Here is a 15,677-nt window from a genome sequence, read left to right as displayed (position 1 = left end):
TTAACAAAATAAGTTATGCAATCAGCTGTGAATCATATGAGTTTTTTTAACCTAATCTACTCAGATTAATATATTCTACTGAAACTGAAAAATCACAAACACCGTACAGCTTGCTTTTTTACATGGGAACAAAGAGCATTCAAGCACTGTCACTGTTGCCTCTCATCAGATCAAGTCATACTTACAAAGTGGTTATGGAAGCCCTCCAGTGAATTAGATCTGTCATTCGGAAACGTTCGTGGAATATCATAACAGTCTTGAGAACTAATTTCTAAAGAAACAAGAAGAGAAAGTGGCTATTTATCATCCCTGTTCCTGTCACTTGGCACCAGGCATCCAGAGTCTGTTGTTATTTACTGTCTGCTTTCGAGAGCATACAGACACGCCTCCTGAAGCTGTGGCTCATAGATTTTATCAATATACTTGAGAGGACTGTGTTCACAAACAAACTTAGCACTCATCAGTCACAACCTGTAGCTCTTATAGTGGCATTTTTCCATGGCAAGAAAAGAAAAAGTGATTTTTCCTTTTAAAGAAGCAGCAAAGTCTTCCTTTCAAATAGGCAGGTGTAAGAACTTAGTGTAAGAGTGGGTTTTGAGATAGTGGGCCCTCATGAAAAACCTATTCTAAAATAAACAGCAGATGTAATTTAGGGTCTGGAGAAAGGTTTTCTGATTGAACACTCTTCTCGTGGGAAGTGCTGATTCAACAGGATTCAGTCTGTTGTAGGAACAGGTGAATCCCTGCTCTAAGCTCCCCAGTGTGGTCTCCAGGGGCTTTCAGTTTGAATGAACTGCTACAGAAGCAAAGATCTCTCCATTTTCAGGGTCCTGGCTCTTGGCAGTCTCCATTAAGAAGGTCCTCAGCTTTGTGGCTGCTCCTCTGGTGGACAGGGGTGTTTGTGAGACATCTGGCTCCCAGGTCCCAGGTCCTGCTCACTCATGCAGGTGACAAGCTGCCTTACCCTGAAACAAGCATGCCTCCTCCTGATGCCAAGACAGAAACTGTGGGCAAACTCTGGGTTTTATCCCCACCTGACCCTGAAAAAAGCTCTAAGGAGTTTTGGAGATTTCCACCTCAGAGGAAAAAATAAAACACTTCTGTCATTAAGTGCCAAATTAAAACAGTATTTTCAGAAAGACTACTTTTCCTGAGGCTGACAATCTCAGCTTTAATGTAGGAGTACTCACTTATAAACTTACCAAATGAGAGAAGATAAGCGAAGCAAAGCAAACAAGGGTCTTTCAGGGTGTTACTTTGTCATTTTAAAACTCTAACAACCACCAATATTATTACACTTAGCCTACAACATGAATGATAAACAGGATAATACTATCTGCACACCTGTATGATCACATTCATTCTGTATATTGCCTCCTCTAAAAGGTCTGTCCCTGTGCCCTTCCTCATTTCAGCTTCCCATCCTGTATCTAGCACAACCCCAACAATTTTCATTTAAAATCCCCTCTAACATTAGCATTGACTCTAACCAGTTTAAAATTTCACTTTAAAACTAACACTGTAATGCCCACCTGCCTCAGGAACCTAAAAAACCCGAAACTCTTAGACTAAGAGTGATTTACAAGACAAGAACAACTATTCTCTCTAACAGTAAATATCACCTTCCCGATATCTACCTCTCGCTGCATTTCTCAACTTTAAACCTGAATAAGAACAGAACAAAAAAACAGGCAGAAAAAGCCCCCAAGAAACACCAACGTCCTTAAGTAGCTCCACCAGATTTGATAGGACCTGAAATACACACAGCTGCTAAAGGAAAAACAGTAAAAAAATGCACTAGCACATCTGGAATACCAACATTTAGGTGACTATAAGGAACAAATTAAATTTTACATAAAAACTGCAGTACGCATATCTATCGCAAGGATAGAAATAAAGGTTGGTGGCAACGATCACCAGATCAGGGTTGATCTCAAAGCTCTGGGTCTACACCAAGTCCCACTGACCTTCAGGAAACACTTCAGTTTCTGCAGATTTGGACCACTATATGCTAACCTTACTTTGGTCATTCTGAAACACTGCTAACAGCAGTCTTGAACTCAGCTATACGAGCTTATTAGCAAAAAAAAAAAAAAAGATGATTAGTTCTTCACTGCTGTCTTCTAAAAACAAGTAACATCATAAATATGTCTAGGTCTTCAAGTATTTTTAGCGAAGACTGAATGCCACCGTGCAATATGCATCCCCCATCGCATGTTCTGTGCTTTGCTGGTTTCCTTTAATAATCTTCTCTTTTCCCTCTTCTTGTGTATTTTAGGCATTGCGACCACAGACTGCTTTGTGAAGGGCTACACACTTGTTCTTAAAGGCTAGAAATGCCCCTCACATCATTCAGCCCATTTGTATCACTCATATCACATCATTCATCACAAGATTACATCATTTAACACAAAAATTCTGGAAAAGCAGGATAAAACATGGAACACTGACCTTTACGAAAGATATTCAAATCTACAGTTGAAATGGTATTACTGCGCGAGGGTGGCATTCCTGCTGTAGGGATGCAATAACTACTATCAGTGTCTGAAGCAGTGCGACTAATGCTACATGTTTCCACAGGAGATCGATCTGCAGCGTGGTGAGGTTTTGGTGGCCGAGGTGGAGGAATATCTGGAATAGTCTCCAGTTTTGAAGTCTGAGACAACGTTCCCTCTGGAAAAGTTCGTGGAATCTGGTAAGTACCTCCAGGTGTGGGGGGAATGTCATAGCTAATGGAGATGTGTCTCATCTGTGCGTCTAATGAAGATGTTGCTGATGGGGTATTGAAAACATGTTGCTCTCCTTCTGCATCAGTCCCAGATGGAGATGCCGCCTTCGGTAAAACATCCTGTGAGTAACTCCTAGGCAGGTTATAAAGGCTGCAGTCTGCCAGTGTCAGTCCAGTACGAGAAGGTGGAGAGTCATAGACACATTGCTGCTGAAAAAAGCCATTCACAGCATGCTTGCTCGCTGATGGAGCAGGATTTTTGTGGGAGGGCACATTATCATTGCAGTCTGTTTCAGAAGAGCTGGATTTTGCTGAGTCAGCATGAGATCTACACATAAAATCATAACATTAAAATGTTGATGAACATATAAAGAAAAACAAACATTACAAATAACAAACACAACATTTTAAATGTAAACAACTAAGAAGGCTACCGGTGTCTTCCAATTCCTAATTTTTTTAAAAAATGAAATGCAGGAACTCAATTATTAAACAAACAGCAGTACTTAAGAAGGATCCTAAGTAACTACGTACATACAAACCCATGCATGTGAAACTGGTAACACAAGTGTGGACCTTTAGCAGCAGCTAAACAACAAGCTGATGTTTCATACAGCAAGTGATTTCCATGATGCCAATTTGGAGCAGAGCTTGTTTGGGGGTGGGGAATTTTTTTTTTTTCCCCCATGCTGCAAATTAGCAGCACTTTAATGGCACTGTTAAAGGTTAAAATAATACACTTAAACCTTGGGTTCACAGTACTTACTAGTTCTAATCAGTATGAAAAAAAATGTTAGAGGAAAACCCATGACTGCTTATAACACTCTGAAGTGCATGCCTAAAGTTATCTATTGACCATATAATACATATATTTGAAATACGTAACGGAGAAACAAATAACAGATAAGAACAGAAATAGGAAGAAGATAGCATGCTCTTAAGGGGCATGGGGGAGGAATCCATAGGATGCATGTGCAACAGAGTGCTTTTGTCTTGAATGCAAGTTAAGGCAGTGTTGTTAGATAAAACTGCACAGTAGTTTACCTTTGCTGTCTGTGGAAATTCCATCTTTCATGAGAATAGCACTTATTAATACTGGTACTAACCAGTACCAGTACACTTACACAGAAAGTCAGCACATTACGATTTTATTTTTTAAACAGACCTCCCCTGTTACCTTGCTCCAGGCAGAGAAATTCTGTTATCAGTCTGACTCCTTGCTTAAATGAAAGTCAAGACAGTGGCAAAATACTAACACAGGTGGAGTTAAAGCAGTCCATATACTTTTTGATCAACCATACCATGATATTTCCTGTTTTCCTTACCACAGTACCATACCATTGTGTTAATTTATACATATATATATGTAAATATTTCAGCATGAGTGTGTATCAATGAATAGCTGCTATACTACTCTTACTAAGCTGTATTAAGCAACTGGACCATGCAGTTTACAAAACTTCTGAGGAATAAAATATATAAAAATCAACAGCATGACTACCACAAGAAGCATTTTTTTCCCTTATTTGAAGAGGCTCTCTACATCAAAGTGATCACAACCAAAATTTATTATTCATATTTCAATTTTTCGGTAAGATTGCACAAAACTTTCTTAAGGGACGGCTGGATTTATCACTCAGGGTTCTGGTAACCTGAGAAGAAAGGAATCCAGTTTAGCTATTCATTTAGGTCTCCTCTGCATTCATTGGAGAAATGGAGACTGTGTGAAACACAATCTGTTCTTCTTAGATATCCATCTAAACCCAATGAATCACTCCCCAAGTGCCTCTCTGCTAGCTATCAAGGGAACAGACATGATTAGCTTAGACTGGACACCTGCAGTAAAGAGAAATGTCATTCACCTAACCAACTGGTTTTTGTTCTGTTTAATAGCAGTGATACAATCTTCCATCAGTCCAAGTGGCTTATGAGAGTTCTTCTCTGGCTTTAATTAAATCACCTTTTTCTATTAGCTTGTTCTTAGTTTTTTTGGTGTGGGGTTCTTTAACTAGAAAAAGTACACTAATTTTGCTCTGGTTACTATTTTAAACACAGATTTAAGTTCTGCCTTACTGGTAAGAATTGGTTTCTAGGTGGCTCCGGACAATAATCTGCATTTGGTTTAACAGACCCCCAAAAAAGAGAAGAGAATGTTCTTATTAAGTATTTACCCTTGGCACAACTGAGGAAGTGAAACTTATATTCCTTATGATGCTGACTATCAAAAACATATCTCATTTGCTAACAGTTTACTTCCTTTGCCTCAGAGCTTCAAAAATTCACTAAGAAACCACTGCAAGTTTAACACACAAAAAATAGAGCACATAGGACTGAAGGAATTACAAGAGGTTACAGAGTGCATAATAAATTGTGCACATACTGTGTGACTAGTAAGACTCTGAGTTTAGCCCCTGCTGCAGCCCTTGCTCTTGAAGGATTCATTCAGGAGTTGCTCACTTTCTGGATGTACTCTTCTAGTTCTGTGGTATTCATTCAGAGCAAAGTCCCAGCAAAAGTCACGTGTTTTTTACATAAGCAAGTATGGCAAGGATTGTGATCTGTATTTTACATGCTATAAAAATAAAGTGGGCAGTCTAGAGAAGTTGGACACTGACAATCAATTGTAGAACCAAAATTACTAGTTCCAGTTCACTAGGATATATTTTAAAATGAAAAAATTCCAAAACTACAGAAATAAGATATAAACACTACATTTATCTTACAAAAACATGCAGGAGTATATAACCAAAGCTCAAAATGCAACAACAGCACATGTATGAGGCCAGTCCTTAAGGATTACCCATCATACGTAAGCAACAAACACTATCATTTTTAAATTCAGGAGTTTTTCTGGGTCTAAGTGAATGCTGCTGCTTCTTTCTTGACCACAAGCACTTGTGAAAACAGAAGACTTTTAAAAGCCATGACAGAAGGTAGCCAGGCCTGTCATTCGCTCAGCTGATAGCAACAACTTACATTTCTCATTATAAGAGGGCATTTCTGATTTATTTCATGATTTTAAAAGTAATCTTTTGGAATCAGCTTCTTAGTCTATTGAAATAGTTTTCAAAATATAGGTGGGTTGTAACTAATCTGATTATGCAAGACCGAAAGTTTGAAAACAGTCTGAAACATGGGCCAAGAAAGCAGTTTACATCAAAACGAAGACAGGGAATTCAGCTTTCAAAAGTCAGTATTAACCACTGATCATAAGAACACCATGTACAATTTTGAAAATCTACAGTGCATAGTTGATTCATGTTACATCAAGGCAATTTAGGTTAGGACTAGTGTTCAGGGACAGACTTTACTCCTGCTTTTTTTAAAAAAGGATTTCAGATACAGGATGATTGATGATTTCTGCAGTTAAGAAAGTTACCTGAAAATTTTTATTTTTCCCACACACTTCAGAACAGCTCAAACAAAACAATCAATCGGCTTAAATATTCCATTAACAACTGGTTATTACCATAAGTATTAATGTCTTTTTAAACGTCAGTTTAAAATAATGGCAAAGTTGGATATAACAATGAAATATCCTCACCCTATTTATAAGAAGAGGATGACTGTGACATGAGTTCAGTGTTATCACATGCAGGCATCACATATCTGCAAATTATGCTAAGTGGCCAAACTATTCCTTACTCCGTGCTAAGACTGGACATCTCTTTCCACATATCAAGAAAAGATAACTGTACAGCCTGCTGATCTACAAGGACTGGACATTAAGATGCACAGAGAAGTGGTGGGGTATTGAGGCAGGAGGAGCCCAATAAAAAGCCTGCCTCCACATACTAAAAACTTCTTGTTGACAGAGACCCAGGAAAAAAGTTTTAAAAGTGTTTCAGTTTGAGGGGTGATCATCCCATTTTTAATATGCTATATTAGGTCTGGCTTGACCACTCATTCTTTTGAGCTGATTCTTTTCCCATCTGCAGGAATCGATATGAGCAATCAAACAGAATACTATGAACTAAGTGGCAGCAAACCTGCTCTTGTGGGCCAGCAATCTAGGAAAGAAACAGCAAGCGTAGTAAAAATGTGGATAGATAAATAATTAAATATTAAGCCAGCTGTATTTCCAGAAAATGGAAGCCAAAGTTACATAGTTTCTCTGTTAAAACTTACAGAACACCATGCAAGATGCATCTCAAACAGTATTTTCAGGCAAGTTAATGGCTCTGTGATTAATTTTTCACACGTGTTCCAAATATGGCTACTGTTCACTCACTGCAGTGGAATCTTTTTACTTTCAAAATCTTCTAATAGCAGGTATTCCTGCCCTTCTTCTGAGAGAAAGGGTGACCCTTGGCTGGTTCATAAACATAGAAAAGATGAGGAAGACAGCGTTTAGTATTGCAATATACCTCTTGAATGAGCCAGAACAATAAGGGTTTTGGAAACTGTCTTTGGCTGCATTTTCTTATTTATGATCCAAATACAAACCTTAAAATCTCACTAAATGCTACAGTTGAACAATGCTTTCTCTCAAGTTAACAGTGATCAGAGCATAAAACTATTTTAGACAAAATACAGCATGATTATTACAGCTGCAAGTGCTGTGTCCAAGATATTCTCACAACAGTATGTGGTGCATTGCATGACACTGTAATGAAGCATTTCAAAATTATTTGTTAGTTCATAACAAATTCTTAACCACAATTCTTAAAAATTTCAGAGGCAGCTGGGATACTTCCTCTATGCTTCACAGTTACCTGTCTCACCCGGAAAAGAACCCCAAAACCTTGAAATAAAATTCTGTGGTTCCCATATTATCTATAAAGTAACATGCAAAATAAGAACAGAAAATGTTCCCTCTGCATATTGTCAACGTTAAAGTCTAAAGGGAAAAAGTCGTAGAAATCAACTGTTCCAGTAACAATACCTGCCTATTTAATTACATCTATTAAGCTTTACACTTTACACTAAGGAAAAAAGGTTGTATGAAATACACAGATAAATTGTTCCAAGCCTGGAAATCAATAGGAAAATTATGCAGCCATTTAATTTTTTTCTTGACCTGTCAGGATGTGGATTGGGGTAGGGCACAGGGTACCCTCTAACTAATCATCTTAGTAATAAGCTATGCAGATACACAAAGCTCTAATTCCATAGGAAAAGGTCTATATCCTCCATACTCCAGCCTAAATCCAGCAGAACACCTATGGAACCAGACATGAAACATAAGCAGTCATTTTAGGTGGAACTGAAACTCCAACAACTATTATTCTAAATTTTCATTATTACAGCCTTCTTAATAAAAGGACATAGCTAGTTAGTGAATTTAGTTAAATATAATACATTAAGCCCACATAATTTCCAAGTAATCACAACGCCAATGTTTCACTGTCTTCAAATATTCCTAGAAAAACATCATTTATTTAAACAATCTCTATACTCCCAAAGACTTCGTTCAGTTCTTTCTCAGTTCCCTCAGCATTTTATCTCCATTGGACCTTCTGCCCTCCCCAACACCCAAATACCTTCTCTCCTATGTCACCAATGTCTTCCTCAAGAAATTTTGCAGGCTATTAATGGACTCTATACCTTGCCATGTTTTGTGCCCCCTTTTATGGTCTCGTCAGACTTCACTCCCTCTACTTAACCCACACATCACACAACTGTGGAAGTCAGGTCAGAAAGTCAATTACACATCCCAACCTTGATCATTCCTAAAACCACACTTCACGTGGTGGTGTTTGAAATCCACTGTGTACCCATCCCTCGCAGAAGCAAACAGGCACTCAGACACATTTCTGATGAGCCAGGGTGCTGAAATGAAAAGTCAAGATTTCTCTGCCAAGCTGCTCTGGAAATGATACTGAACTTTTTGTCAGTTTCTGGCAGGAACAGTGACATATCTGGTGGGCACCATCAGCTTCTAAACATCACTAAATGCAGAAACCTTTAACACTGAGAAAGGAAACACTGGGTTTCCCCTTCTTTTGCAGGAGGCTTTGGGGCATGCTGTGCTGCCCGTAACCTGCACATTCCATACACTGGGAGAACTGTAGGCTCATTCCTCCGTTTTATAAGAAAGACTGTAAAGGGTGGATACTTTTGTACCATGTAATCATCAGTAAACGGAGCAGGAAACACCTCAGGCACAACAGAGCAAGATAAAAATGCCAAGGGAGCGGAGAGCACATGGCACAGGTAAAACTGGCAGAGCATCAAGGTGTTGATGAAGGCGGCACTGCCACTAAAAGGTATGGCCCTAAGGGAGTATGTGAAATACTCATGAAAACGCTTTCAAAGGAAGCTTTCCTCAGCCTTCCATGTACTTGTATGCAATCACAAAAAGAATATGACGTTTTGTTTATTTTTCTGGAAATACCCCAGCAGATTTTATTTTAACTTACTGTAGAAAAAAGGTCTACCAGAGAGATTTATAAGGCTCTCCCACAGAATACTCAAGGTTGGAAGGGACCTCTGGAGATTACCTCGTCCAGCTCTTCCAATACCTCTAAGCACAGCCAACTTCAAAGTCAGGTAAGGCTCCTTAGGACCTTGTCTAGTCAAGTTTGTTTGTGGTTGGCTTTTTTTTTTTTTTTTTTTAAATCTCAGAGGACGGATATTCCACTAAGACCCTGGGCAGCCTGCTTCAGGTATGGCTGCCACAATCCATTCTGAAAAAATGTAGTAATATTTCTCAGGTAGCTACCATAAATATCATAACCTCTCAGGCAGGAGATGCTGTACGTCTGTTTAAGTTAGAAGTAGGAGTTGGAGAAATAAATATACGCTTAATTTAGTAGAAGTTGCCAATTCTTTCCTTAAAATTTCCTATTGCATGCTTCTCTGGAGAACTGACTGTTTGGATACTCTTTACTCATTAAAAAATAAGGCTTATTTGAGCTTATTTTTAATTACCTGTTATTTGAAAAAGTTAAAATTCAGGATACAGAAATTGAGTGGTTTAAGTCTCCTGCATTCTTAGTTACCATAAAATAATTATCTTTTACTCTTGCTTGAGAGTCTGAACCACGTTAGTAATAAGTCAACAAGTACCATTTAAGGATTGCTATATTCAGTGATGTGGTAATCTGGCAGGTGATAATAAATATCAGCATGTTTTACTGTATCCCTTCCATGAAAGCTTTAACTGGCAAAACTGGGGCACCAAATACCAGAAGAGAGAAAGGCTAAATTTCTCTGGCTTTTTCTAGTCCTAGACTGGACTAAACACACCAGATTGTGGCTAAAGAAAGGGCACTTCTCCACTCTGTGCCATGCACAACTCCAAGCTATAATGAAATGCTTGGATCACTGCATTTATCTGATACTTCATGTTGGCAATTACAGTCCATACTTTTGAAGAATGCAATATGGGTCTAGCACTGATTAAACAACTTACTATTGCTGCAAAAAGTTCAATCACAGGGAGGAAAAGCAGCAAAAGTTACAGGCAGCTTCCCCCCGCAGATTATGTGCATCCAAATGTTCAATGACTCCGCAATAAAAAAAGTGCTTTTAGCACAGACATTCTTGGTCTGTAATACAAATAAGTGTTACTAAGAAAAAAATGTCACTTACCTCATAGGTTCAGGTTTTTTACTTTGACAGTTTATTAGCAGTAGGTAGTCTTGAGGATCTTCTTGACCAGAGGAAGACTCCAGTGGGGGGATGTTAATAAGCTGATAAGGAGGAGGTAGGGATGATTCTGCTTGCATGGAAGGCGGTGAAGTGTTGATGGGCAAGGGTAACTCAGCAGATGGTTGTAAGGAACTGACTGGTGGCTTCACAGCATCTGCAAACACAGAAGCAAAGCATTCTCTTTACAATGAAGAAGTAGTCTTTCAATGCTACCAAAAAGATTTATTAACAGAGGATGAGAAAAGTCAGGGGTTTTAATTCAAAACTGTAGAATCAGTGGACATAAGAACATCTGGATATTAACATTTGTTTCAGAGAATTTATATATAAAACTTTACAATCTCTTTATATTTCTTCAAACTGTAATGCATTTCTTAAGTATGCCTTGGAAACAGAGGTTATGCCTTATTTAATGACTTTTTTAATCTGTTTTCTGGTCACAGAAAGAACAAAGATGCTGACAGCTGCAGTAAGACAGCTAAGAACACAGATCTGTTGTTTTAATCAAGAGCAGACAAAGGCCCATAGGTTATTACTTGAATACGGTAACCTGAGTCAGTGCTTGCACATATTCTTCCCTTTTTGACCAAGGTCACTTCAACATTCGAGATTAGAGACCAGTCATGAATCGGCCTCTCTCAATATCTGAAAAGCAACAGGAAAAATGCTGCTTTTGCAATGGAAGATCCCTTACAACTATAAAAATAACACAGAGGTACAACAGGTACCATGTCCTACTAAGCCCCCTCATTGCATACCCCAACCTTTTATTTTAGTGCAATAAATGAAGTAGTTGTGGTTTAGCTGTTATTATTTTGGGTTGGGTTGGGGTTTTTTTGGGCGGGGGGGAGATGTTGCAGTTTTGTGGGGGTTTTTTTGGGTGGGGGGAGATGTTGCAGTTTTGTGGGGGTTTTTTTGGTTGTTTTTTTTCTGTTGTTGTTGGGGTTTTTTAAAACAAACCTGTCTTTATAATTCTTATCCACTTCCTATTAATGTATATTCTAAAGTAACTTCTTTTTTCCGTCCCAATTCATGTACCCTGACTATTAAATTATCTGGGAGACTGGAAAAGATTGACACTGTCAAACATTAAACAATCATTTAACTTTCTCATTGTTTTAATGATACATTGACTAAGAACAACATAATTAAGCAAATTGTACCCCAATTATCAAGGGTCCCTTGTACTTGCAACTCATCGTACACTCCAATTTGCACATCCCAAGAATGGACACTGATTATTAGCATTGTTTAAATGAACATATTATTATCCAGTGCAGACTGCTCCTGTTAGGCTTACAGGCCAGCTATGCACTACAAAGTAACTTCATCCAGCTTCTGCTTCCCAGCACTACCCTGGGAAGAACCAGATGAGCAGACCAGAACATAGCCCTCCTGCTTCCAGTTCTGCGTACACTAGGTACAAGCAATTTAGGCGTGGAAATAGGAACAGCAGTACTTGCTTTGAACTCCCATGGCACTTGGACAGGCTCAGAAATTAAATCCCACCACACCCATATGCGTGGAAGTCGTCTAGATATATGAAAATTCCTCAACTCAACCTACCTGAAAAGGTAGGATAACCTAAAAAGAAGTTTTTATATAAGGTTGTGCCTGACGAGACTGCACCTACTGATCTCAAACGCACAAAAGTAAAATGGTTTCTTTACTACATGCCAAAATCTTAAAATATGAACAGTTTTCTATTATTTAGGAATTTCAAGAGCTTGAAGGAGCATATTTGAGGCACCTACTGATATTTCTTCATTCCCCTAATGTTGGGGTTCAATAGCAAGAACAGAGAGGTACCTGAATAGACCTACCAGGCATGTATTTCTTGCTCCTGGAAAAGAGGTAGTGGGAGAGAGATCAAGTACCTCCGTCCTGTCCCCTCCAGAACTGAGGAATGCAAGTAAATTTATGCACAAGTAAGAGCAGAGAAGAAAGGTTTCCTGCCACATTATTCTTTGGTCACACTTACAGACAAGATCCTCAAGGGCTTTGGTGTACCACAATCCCCATCCCTGTCCTTGTCCCTGATTGCACACAACCTTCACGTCATTAGATCTGCTTGGTGCCAAGTTCACACAAGGGGAAAAAAAGAAATCAAACAGGACATCCCTGCAGCTTCTAGGGAAAGATGGGTGTGTCAGTTAGACCACAGGTAGTCAGGAGAGCTCAACAGGTATATAGTAAGATGCATGCCTACGTGAGGCTAATGTGTTTAAACAAACCATGCACTAGCATTCCCAGGAAGAGTAACAAGACTCAAGGGTAACTTTCCAGGGAAAAATAAAATCAAGAAGCTTGAAAGAGGATCGATGTATCTCCCAAGTTTGGAGAAAGAAAGAGTTACTTTCTGGGGATAGTAAGAAAAAAGTATGTGTGTGAGAGAGAAAAAAAAAAAAGAAGTTGAAGGCTGGCTGTAACTTGTAATTGCTGAAAGGAGGCAAGGTGGTGAAGACCATTAAGCTAAATATACTCAGATGTGTAGTCTCTGAAGCCCACGATGCCAGTGTTGATGGTGGCCTGTTGCAGACAGACTGAGCACTAGCAGCAAGGCAAGCCTGCCATACTGCCCCAGCTGCTGGGACTCTGCAGCTTTGGGGCACCCCAGGGCAGAAACTGCATCCACAGTCTATGCTGACCAGCCTCTGACAGACTTTTCTCTGAATTTGTCCTACCCCTTTTGAGTACATTTATAATTTTGACCTCTACTACCATCCTGTGGCAGTGAGGTCCACACCTTATTATGTGTGGCATAAGAAAACAGTTCCTTTTATTTTAGACCTGCTGTTTGATAGTTTCACTTGATATCCTTCAGCTCCCATCTTCAGAGAAATGGTGAACAATTCCCTCCTATTCATAATCCCCATTCCCAACTTTACACAACTTTGTCATGGCTTTACTAGTTGGTGCTGCTTAATTTTTCTTGGTGTAGAAGCCATTTCATTGCAGATCTGGTCTCCCTTCATCCTCACTTTTCCTAGCTCTACTAATTCCTTCCTGAGAAGGGAAACTATTGCATGAAATGTGCAAAAAAAGTCTGGGACACACTTACTGATTTACAAAAACATAACAATAATTCATTCTGTTCCTATCCTAACCACTGTATTTGGCACTGGTGAGGCTGCACCTCGAGTACTGTGTTCAGTTTTGGGCCCCTCACTACAAGAAAAACATGGAGATGCTGGAGAGTGTCCAGAGAAGGGCAACTGAGTTGGTGAGGGGCCTGGAGCAGAAGTCTTATGAGGAGCAGCTGAGGGAGCTGGGGCTGTTTGGTCTGAAGAAAAGGAGGCTGAGGGGAGACCTTAATGCTCTCTACAACTACCTGAAGGGGGGTTTGCAGTGAGGTGGGTGCTGGTCTCTTCTGTCAGGTGGCTGGTGATAGGACAAGAGGAAATGGCCTCAAGTTGCAGCAAGGGAGGTTTAGGTTGGATATTAGGAGAAATTTCTTTACTGAGAAGGTTGTCAGACATTGGAATAGTCTGCCTAGGGAAGTGGTTGAGTCACCATCCCTGGAGATATTCAAAAAGCATGTAGACAAGGTACTCCAGAACATGGTTTAGTAGGCATGGATGATGGTTGGACTCAATGATGTTGAAGGTCTTTTCCAAACCTAAATGATTCTATGATTCTATTCGCCTTTTGATTGTTACTGAGTATTAAAGGTGACAATGTCCAACTATCCAGAAGGTTCATGATCTCTTGAGCAAGGATCTGGAGCCCATTACTGTTAACGGATCATTAGAGATACTTTCCTTGTGATGAGCTGCCTCATTTATTTTGTCACAGATACCACTTGACAAAATCCCTAAGTCCTCCTACAGATCTGCTGGGGTGGGTTGTGTGGTTTGGTTGGGATTTTTTGGTGGTTTGTTTTTGTTTTGTTTTTGTTTTTTTTGCAGTGGATAGAGCATTAAACTATTAAAATACCAACTTTCTGATCTGAAATTCATCCTCATACAGGCATTTTTGTAAGCGTTAATTAGTGTAGGCTAATTCCTACTTTAAAAAGCAACTGAACTTAGTCTAAAGCACTTCACTGCTGGACTACTTATTTGCTTAACCCATTCAGGCTATTTCAAATTTGACTATGAAGAAAACAGTAATGTTAATGACTTTCATCACTGAGCAAATGAATACTGTTTGCCTATCTGTACCTTCTCAAATATTCTCTTTAGCCATGTACTTCAGAGGCTGATATGAAGAGTTTCTCCCAGCAGCCCATTATGATTTCAAAGAGTACAATCATCAACTTGCTCCACTTTGGACTAGCAGATTTTTAGGGAAGGGGTCATCTGCACACCAAAGAGCGTTGTAAGTCATTTGGTTTGTTCCCAGAGCTCAGACACTCGGACTGCTTTGAAATAACTGGGAGCTGGAAAAACATCCAGAATATTTAACATGCAAATGAGCATAACAAGAATCCTATTTTGTTTTTATAATTCCTGCATTCAGTACAGCTAGAACAAGCAGCTATCTCAAAACAGGGCAAGAGTTATATCTTTTCTCAGTTCATTCGTTAAGAGCAGTTACAGGCATCATCTTCACTAGAATTTGTACTTTTCCTCATAACCATTTTTTGCCTCACCAATAAGCATAAAATTAATGAGGTAAAAAGAACATTTTCTGAACAAGAATAATAAAAGGCTTCCCTCTCTTCCTTCTTAACTATATAAAGCTACTTTATTCCACATGTACCTATATCCACGCTTTATGGACAATCTAGAAGATCCGAGTGTGGGAGTTTGCATTTACGTTTGGTTTTGTGTTTTGGTTTGGTTTTTTTTTAATGACAGCAAAAATTAAATTGTTTTGTACATTATGATATATAGTCTCTTAATATTATTATTACGTAAATATTTGAAATGTTCTCATAGTGAATAAAACACAGAAGCCTCATTACAGCAAGCATTTCTTTAAATGTCAAAGTTGCAGTCCAAAGTAAGAAAATGCATTCTTTGCAGATCACAAGTAGAAAGACTAAAATAGAAATGGGATTTTCCCATTATAATGGTGAATCAGCAACAGATATGCAATCACATGATTCTACTATACTTCTGAGATGTTTCATTCAATCCATTTACTATGATGCAGATGTTATGATTAAAACAACCAAAGGCCAACAAAATATTAGAGTAATAACCTTGAACCAAAAAAACTCCCAAAACACAGAGACATAAAAAAACCAAACTTCACTTTAATCCTTAAAAGGAAATTAGGTCTGTTAAGTCATTACCTGTGCTGCTTAATGTAATGAGATACATCCTGAAATACACTGCTGGAGTTTCCCCTAGTGTCAGCTTCTACATGTTCTCAAGTGAAGGATCCTGGAATCAAAGGGCCACAT

The 15,677-nt window shown here is 38.9% G+C and overlaps 1 protein-coding gene across 3 annotated transcripts in view; it reads right to left on the bottom strand.

Moving 5' to 3' along the window:
- Nucleotides 1-15,677, bottom strand: part of GAB1 (GRB2 associated binding protein 1) — a 102,811-nt gene that overhangs the window by 21,888 nt on the left and 65,246 nt on the right. For all 3 annotated transcript variants that reach the window (XM_049814953.1, XM_049814951.1, XM_049814952.1), the window contains exons 3-5: nt 10,265-10,478; nt 2,452-3,056; nt 186-271 (exon numbers count right to left, since the gene is read on the bottom strand). In XM_049814953.1, the coding sequence (XP_049670910.1) occupies nt 186-271; nt 2,452-3,056; nt 10,265-10,478 (905 nt within the window). The remainder of the gene's footprint in view (nt 1-185; nt 272-2,451; nt 3,057-10,264; nt 10,479-15,677) is intronic.

Source organism: Accipiter gentilis, chromosome 12 (assembly GCF_929443795.1).
Source record: "Accipiter gentilis chromosome 12, bAccGen1.1, whole genome shotgun sequence".
In the NCBI taxonomy this organism is placed as follows: Eukaryota; Metazoa; Chordata; class Aves; order Accipitriformes; family Accipitridae; genus Astur; species Astur gentilis.
Note: the sequence above shows the minus strand (reverse complement) of the source record. Positions and strands in the feature narration are given on the sequence as shown.